We start from the raw sequence: 8,841 nt of genomic DNA, 5'->3' as shown, positions 1-8,841 counted from the left end.
CTGGGTGCTTGAGCTGCCTCTCTGAGCAGTGCTTTCATGTTCTCCCTGCTTCGTAGCAAAATAGGCCCCAAAATAGCAGAATTTTAGCCAGGACCAGCTGCCCTCAAGATCTGCATACCTGCTGGTGTAAGATATACCTGCTTATTCATGCATGCACGCACCGATTTTACACAACCTAATTATCATTAACTAAGCAGGAACTTAGTGAGGGTGCAAACCAGATGTCTGTGTCTCGTCAGAGTGACGGGGTAGCCAGCAGCATGCACTGAAACAGGCTCTCAGAGCCAAACAAGCTGAGTTTGATCAGTTATCCCTTTTTCCCGATAGTTCTCCTAGTTTCACCTTCTTTTCCTTTTACCTTCACTTTTTTTGTGACCTAACAGATAAGTATAAGCTTAATTTACTGTCCCATAGATAAGGTTTCCTAGTTAGAGGTATTTGCTTGTTTGTATGTTTACTTCTGTCTCATGTGTTTAAATAAATAAATAAATAAACAAAAGATAAAATCCTGTTCTACTTTCAGTATCAAGAAAAATAAAAAGAGAATAAGAGGCTGAAAATCAAATAATCAATTAGACCAAACCTTAAGAAAAAGTGAGGAAGGGAAGAAGGGAGGGAGGGAGGGAGGGAGGGAAGAGAAAAAAGGAGAAGAAATAATATCTAGTCACAGACAGAAAGGTTGAAGTGGAAAAAATTAGAAGAGACAGAAACTGAAAGCTGATCATGAGACAGAGAAAGGGAACAAGATCTTCAAGTGGTGGAGAATACAATCCTGTGTGCTTATACTCTTATCACCCAAGAACAAACTTCTAAAATTCTAATAAAAAAAAAAATACAAGTATTGGTGTCCTGTATCACCTGAAGTACAGTGAGAAACCTGTAAGAAGCCACTGAAAGGCTGAAAGCTCTTAAGACTCAGCACTTGACATACTCATTGTCTCTTTTTCCACTGTGAATCTCTGCAAAGAAAGAGCTTGGCTGCTCTTTTCTCTCTCCCATCAAGTAGCTGCTGGCAGTCATCAGCTCTCCCTTGATCCTTCTCAGCTCCAGACCCAGCTCTTTGGGCCTCTCCCCACACGCTGTGTGCTCCAACTTGGGGGCCCTTTGCTGGACCTGCTCCAGATTGTCAACCCACCCTCTTCCCCAGGTCTTCATTTGTAAAGCTGCTTCCTTGCCAGTCACCCTGGGCCTGTTTTGTTGAGTGGGGTTATCCTGGCTGCTGCAGGAGTTTGCATTCGCTCTCCCTGCACCTTCTGAGGATTCTCACAAATCATTTTCTCCAGCATGTCCAAGTCCTTCTGGATGTCATCTCTGCCCTCCAATATATTAACTACTTCCCCCAATTTGATATAATTTGAAATCCTATTGTGTGTGCAGTTTATCTGTTAAAAATAAGAGCAATTTCACTCAAATGTATTCAAGTTTAATTTCTGAGGCAAAATTCATGGAAGCATTCAAAGCAAATGCAAAAAAGAAAAAAAAAAGTACTTAATGCTGTTCCTATTAATCAATGGACTGAAGGACAGACTCATTTTTTGTGGAAATGACTGTGATTAAAATTAAGATTTAGCAACTTGCCAAGAAATGTATAACTGATGTTTAAAATCAATGATCCTCACCCACAGGTTAACCACGCGCTTGGGAAAGGTAGCTTGCAACACGCACACAACACTTTATTTCAGAAGGGGAAATATGTAAGAGCTAAATAATATTTCTAATCTAACACTTCTACATTTTCTCTTACTGTAGACTATCGATCTGTTTTATAACTATTAAACTGAACTGCAGGCTGTGCTCAGAGCATAACTTCATTTAGCACTGAGATGAAACGTGGTTTCTAATAGCAGCGAGCAGCAATTCTGCACATCAGTGCTCAGACACGGAGGAGGGAGAAATGAGCAGATCCCAGTGAGGTATGCTGGATGAAAAGTAACAGCCTGAGAAGAAATGTAATCACAGCATTTGAAAAATGGCCTGCTTCACAAACATTCAGCTTCAGCTGTGCAACTGAACTGGAAATAATCACGACTGAGATTTTAATGCTAATTTCCCAGCTATTGGAATTTCTCATAAGAATTAGGGAGTTTTTGAAAATTCATCATGCTGCATAATGAACCATTTAGAGGTTGGCACAAAGAATCAATGTAGTAATAGGAAATCAATAGTACCAATCTTGAACTTTTTCTGGGACCCTTGCATGCTGTCTCAATTTTTAAAATAGCCCTGTGAAACCACTATCAGATATGGCAAAAACAATCATGAGGGTGTTCATGAAGATAGTATAAGAAACATTTGGAAGTAAACTATATTGTACTTTATCATTCATGCAACTTGAACTTATGTGTTTGGGTAGAAAGGAGCTATTGCTTATGATCTTAGTAGTTACAACAGGTATCCCTCCACCTCTCCCATGAAAAACTTTGAAATACATCAACTCAATTTCAGTAGACATTTTTTTCTAAAAACTAATGTGAAAGCTGATACAATAAATCTGCACTAAGAGATAATTGAGCTCTCCCACCTAAAAAGCTTATTTTATTTTGATAATACCTCTTACTTTTCATTTTCTGAGCAAAATAAATCTCATTAGACTCCCATTCCTCCCCCAGTTTTTCCCTTTCCTTCTGGCTGAAGTAACCAGTAGACATTAAAGACCAACCACATAGCCTAACCTCCTTTCAACTTCTGTTAACAGGGGTATTAAAAAGACATTCCTGAAAAATCAGCTGAAAACCACTAGGTAATAAACTCCCTACTTAAAAGGTGGATAGGTGTAAATTCGACACGTAGGCCTTTTCATCTAGGAAGCCAGTTGCTTGGAGATCAGATGTTTTAAATGAATTGCGGAGCTGATGTCACTTTTTGGTCAACAGAGACTGCCACTATTTGGAGGATCAAATACTTACATGTGAGGATGTAAAGCAAATAGATAGGTCCTGATCCTACCAGGGCAACTGTGGAGAGATCCTTGTCCCTGTGCAAAGCCCTGGTGAAATCAATGATAGTTGTGTGTTTCTCCTCCATCACCAGGCTCTTAGTTTGGTGTTTTGGAGTTGAGAGCACTAAAGGGTTTAAAAGTGTAAGGCAGGATTTTAAACAGCACTAGAACTCACAATTTTCTGCTCTTGCTACAAATGAATAACACTGGGTTTGTTTGGCCAAAGGTGGTGATAACAGCTAGGGATCCAATTTGCACATTGTTTTCATGGATTGCAGTGATGGTTGTGGGCTCCCTTTTATAGGTGTGGACTCAGGATCAGTCCTGGTTCTCTCACTGACTTCCTTCCCTCCGGGAATTGCAGCTAGCTGTTCTTGCACATTCTTTGGCATATTGACCTCAATATAAATAAATATATAAATAAATCTATATTTGCTGACAGTCTGGCTTGCTTATATTCAAGTTTTATAAGTTTTATTTAGTTCAGTTGAGATTGGATCCTCTTCCACAACTACAAAAAAGCCTCAAACTCAACTCATTAAAAAAAAAAAAATAGTTTCTATCCAAATTAAGGAAAAGCCTTAAAAAAGAGAAGCATCACCCGGTGGCTAATGTGACTCTTGATAACAAATGTGGTGATCCTTTCCTTCCTATATTGCAAGCTTGGGCATAAATCGAGGTGTTCAATGCTACTTTTCAGAAGTGTTGAACACCTGCTGTGTCTGCTGAAGTCATGCGACCTGCAGCTGCTCATGCCACATTCTATATATGTATGGGCAGCCAAATCTGTGCAAAGCAGGACTGTAACAGCCACCTCCACAACGAGTGGGAGGCACAGCACCTAGTACTTGTGAAACTTCTGGTTAAATAAGAGATGAAGCAACTTTAAAAGCTTTGCAGATATAGATTTTTATTTTCCCTATGGTACAGATTGCAAGTTGAAATAACATCATCTAAGTGCTCTACAAGGCTATTTGTATGGTCTGCAATACATTGATAGGACTTCTGTCCTAACTCTCAAGGAGATTGACTGCTGAGGGATTAGTGTTACCAAAATACATTTATTCATGTTTACTCAGTTTTAGCTTGCATACTTCCCATTCAATATGATTTTTTTTATCATTTCAAGTCTGTTTCCTCTACCGATCTCACAACTTGGTGAAAATCTACTCTAGATTTGTATAGAGAAAAATATAGATCTGTCCTTAAATAACTACATTAAAAATTCATTACCTATCATAATTGTGCATGACAGTGATTATTTGGACAACTTCTTTTAAATTAAATGCCAAAGTAGACATGTAGAGAAGCACTAAAAAATATTCTAATCTATACCTTTTTTTAATAGAAAAAGGTTTGGTCCATACATGTTTCTCCTTCGTTCTGTAATGAATGCAGAAATCTGAGTGGGGAAACTTTCATTTTAAAGGAGATGAAGATTGAGATGTTAGCCTTTATATTGCAGAATAAATTACTGAAATGGAAATCAAAACTGTCAAACAGAAAATCCCTTATCATTTTTTTAAGTGTCAGTGAGTATTTCATTGTTGTTAGACTCATATCTCACTACCCTTCAGTGTTTTGGCATTACTGACAAAAAGTGACTTCCCAGAATTTGTGAGACATAAAATAAAATAAAGATTGCAAACATTTTTTGCATTGCATATTTTTTACATTCTAGGAAGGTGTCACCCAAAATATTAGACTTTCTTAGTTCTTTAACAGGAGAGTATCAAATAGTCCCAGGGTACAGAAGAATAAACCTGGTATTCAGCCCATAGCCATGCCTTCCTCCATATCATACTTTAAAAAGCCCTGTATAAAAGAACACTGGAACAGTTCTACCATTGCCAGTATATTTATATATATATAAATATAAACGTATTTTCCTGTTATCATTGTCTCACTACTTTGTGAGATAATTTCCCAACTGATGGTTCTCATGTTGTGGGTGGAGACATAGCTGCTGTCCAAAATTAACTAATCCAAGAACAGCCAAATACCACGACACTCTGTTGACTTATTTAGGTTGTAGATCATTCAGGAATCATGGATAGAGACCTTACAAAGCTTCTCAATTTGGCCAAAACCTAGGCACACTTATGTGAGTACATTTCGGAAACCTGGGGGCTGTGGGTAGAAATGGGAGGTTATTTCTCAAAATCAGACCTCTGGCTGCATCTATGCCAGTAGAGCAAATAGTGTTGCAGCTTATTCTCTGGCTCTGAAAAGGAGCTTGCTTTCATACAGGTAAACTCTCTTTGTCTCTCCCTATGTCCTTGGTGTCATCCCCTGAGCCAGTCCGGCAATGTCTAGCACATGACTAGTTGGTTCCAAGCTCAAATGGTGCCTGGGAGCATGCTGGTAAGGAAAGAGAAAGCACAACTGCAAGGCAGTTTTCAAGTGTGAGCATTAGTCCCGTTTATTTATTAATATAGAAAAGCCTGTAAATGTTCCTTTCCCATGTAGCAGTTCATAAGAGCATAAGCTTAGAAGATAGATTTTTCATGCAATCAGATCAGATGTCTACATACTCTAATATCCTGCCTTGGTAGCTCTAGTTACCCAGAAGATACAATAAAATAGCAACAAATAGATAATGTTATAATTTATATTACTTTCCCCTGGCTAATTTCATCCCAAATCTCTACATATAAAAATACAGAGATGAAATCTGACTGTGTACAGTCATTTACAGCAATGGTATCTTGGACAAGCGCAGTTTTTTCCTTCTCTTTTTGGTATCTAAACAATATTTTCCATCATTTACCCATAGATTGAAGGTATAAATTAACTGTCAGCATGAATTGTTTAGAGACAGCAAACAAGTGATTTGTTGAAATTTCTGCTTCTAAATTTGACCATGTTTAAGAGCTTAACATTGGATTCCAAAATCAAAAACCATGGAGAAAATGGTTCATGTGTATATATATGCAGTTATACACAGACTATGAAGGCAGTATGAAATACAAATATTGGAAGGGTAAGAGAAAAAAAGTTGGTGAGAGATTTTACCTAGGACAAAAATGAGTCTCCTACATATGCTAAATTAGATTTCGTTTCTAGCTTGTGACTAGGTGACCATCAAAATGATGCTCAGTGAAGCTCATTCAGTTCAGTGAAGTCACAGAAAGTATCTGTCGCTCATCTTGTCTTAATTTTAATTTGTAGCAGGAATTTGTGATTCTAAGGAATATTTCAACTCATTTTCCTTAAAGAGAGAACAAATAGGAGATCAGAACACCACTGGCTAACCATAAAACCCAAAGCAATCCTGACTGCGGTAAGCTGTGCCCTAAGTTTCCGCATGGAAACTTCATCAGAGTCAAACCATCTCAGACCGGGTTAAAATGCTAAAACCTTTCACTTTGTGGATCCTTCTTATTCACCTCTACATAAAATCAGTAAGTATCCTGCAAGTTGCTTCCCAATGTTTTGATCCCAATCTCAACAAAAATCCGTAAAAGCCTTCCAAACTATTTCAGCGAGTATTGAATTGGCCCCTAATTTAAATGCACATAATTTTTTCTCTCTTAGTGATTGCAGTGAGGATTTCACAATCACAAAGAAATGGTGTATTCCAGTTTGCTTTGGCTACGGGCCATTTGGAGGCATTTCTCCCCATTTTTCAGAGTGGATTATGGAGCACACAGAGATCATTACACAGAAGCTCTAAAATAAATTCTACCCTACTTTTCTGTTTCCTTTAGGTTGGCACTCTCTCTCCCCTTCTTTTCATTATATATTATATTTTGCTTCCATTATGAGCCAATACAAAGTCACGGCTGGCAGCTGAGCTGCTCAGTGGGTGCAGAGCCCAATAGTTTTGGATGGTTTTCCTGCCTCTCCTAATGATTTGTTGTGTGTTTTTGGGCAGGTTCCTCCTTGACTATGCTTATCCATTTCCCCAGAGTAACAGAGATCATTAATCATCACTGTAAACTCTTCTGAGGCCTACAGATGAAAAGTGCTCATTATTAATGCTATTAATTTAGAGTGTAGACGTGCATTTTATGTTGAAATTCTTAACATAGAACTTCACTGTTGCATTCAGTGCTGGATTTTTTATTTATTTATTTATTATTTTTTTTGGCAGAAGTACAGATTCCTAGAGGTAGGACTTTTTTAAGAAATAGCTTCTAGTCTTCTCCTTCATGTCTAATCTGTATACTAGTTTGTATTAAATTTATATATAAAACCCATGTCTGGGACCAAAGTTTGCATTTATTTTATTTCCTAGACATTTTTTTTTTTCAAAGAAAATTTTTCATCCTCATACAACTTCTTTTTAAATAGGACTTTGACTTTGTTTACAATTATAAATTTCCTCTTTGCCTCTCAACCCATGATTTAAAATGACAAATAAATTTGCAAACTACAGGGAATACCTTGCTTTTCTCCTTTAATCTTCTGAAAACCAAATGATCCAGAGAGAAATGACAATCTAATGAGAAGAGAAATCCACAGAGCCGTAACACACCAAAATACAAGCCAACCATCTCTGACTTCCATGATTAAGACACTTTTAATGAGAGACTACCTCAGCTGCAATCTGCATGGATCAAATCATCACTGCTGTAGTGCCATTGCTTTCAGTTACACAGAATACAGGGCTCGATGGTTGAAATTCAGGGGCTGTGTTAACGCTCACTATCTTTAAACTCTCTATCTGCTAACAGTTTTGCAAAATTGTTAATTTTCTTTTTCCTCTCCCAACACTTATCCCCCCAGCACAACGTTAAATGTTGATGCGCAGCCTTAATTGGTTTAGTCGCAAGAAGATAATCTTTTTTTCCTCCTTTCTCACTGTTGCCTGTTAGCTTAAAGGCTTTTTAGCTGAAGGTTGATAATTATCACTGAGAAGAAGCTAGCACATCAGGAGTTCATTTTCCATCTTAGCACTTGTGGTGCTCCTTTGAACTCCCCTCGCCAAACCCACGTTCCCACTTTGTCACTTTCCTTCCTCCATCATAAAAAGGTCTCCGCAGCCAGCGGCTCCAGCCTTTGCTGGCGGGCAGCGGGAATTGCTTCTCCCGTACGCTCCTCCAGGATGGACAAATTGCACGAGACGCTGATAAATATGGAAAATGCTTTGGGTTCGGAGCACTCTGTCTGTTTATCTTCCTGGGACTGGAAAAACGCCACCGGGGCTTTCGAGCTGCACCCCGTCTCCTCTCCACACAGCTTGTCTCCGACGCCATCCTTTGAGTCCTACTCCTCGTCCCCTTGCCCAGCAGCAGCGGAGACCCCCTATGGTGGCGGCAGCCTGGTGGGATACGGCCTGGTGGACTTCCCCCCTGCCTACTTGCCCAGCCCCGGGCAGGCCCGGCTGCCCAAGGGCACCAAGGTGCGGATGTCGGCCCAGCGCCGAAGGAAGGCCAGCGAAAGGGAGAAGCTGCGGATGAGGACCCTGGCCGATGCACTACACACGCTGCGCAACTACCTGCCCCCTGCCTACAGCCAGCGGGGCCAGCCCCTCACCAAAATACAGACCCTGAAGTACACCATCAAGTACATCAGCGAACTGACGGAGCTCCTCAACAGCGTCAAGCGCACATAGACCCCACCTGGAACACCTGTCCTTCTGCCCCCTGGCTCTTTTGTGGAAGAGCCTTTCCAAACAACAAACAAAACCAGCAAAATTTCTTCCTCACCGGAGTATTGTGACACTGGGTGCCAGAGGAGCAAGAGGGAGGGGGAGCAAGGGTCACTGGTGTACATAGGACACAATGCTGGAAGGTGATGTAGGATTGCCTTAAAGCTGAGCTACAAGTCGCTGAGATGGAAGTTTTGTTTTTTGCTTTTATCATTTTTTTTTCTAATAATAATAAGCTTCTGAGAAATTTTAAGCTTACTCTGATACTAAAGTCAAAACAAAAAGCTATCTGAGCTTCCTAGGATTT

General features: G+C 39.6%; 1 protein-coding gene across 1 annotated transcript; it reads left to right on the top strand.

The window, feature by feature from the left end:
- Positions 1-7,988: 7,988 nt before the first annotated feature.
- MSGN1 (mesogenin 1) lies at positions 7,989-8,498 on the top strand. Its single transcript, XM_040550853.1, has one exon. It carries the CDS (start codon positions 7,989-7,991, stop codon positions 8,496-8,498), a length of 510 nt encoding a protein of 169 aa, XP_040406787.1.
- Positions 8,499-8,841: the final 343 nt, after the last annotated feature.

This window comes from Cygnus olor, chromosome 3 (assembly GCF_009769625.2).
Source record: "Cygnus olor isolate bCygOlo1 chromosome 3, bCygOlo1.pri.v2, whole genome shotgun sequence".
NCBI lineage: Eukaryota > Metazoa > Chordata > Aves > Anseriformes > Anatidae > Cygnus > Cygnus olor.
Note: the sequence above shows the minus strand (reverse complement) of the source record. Positions and strands in the feature narration are given on the sequence as shown.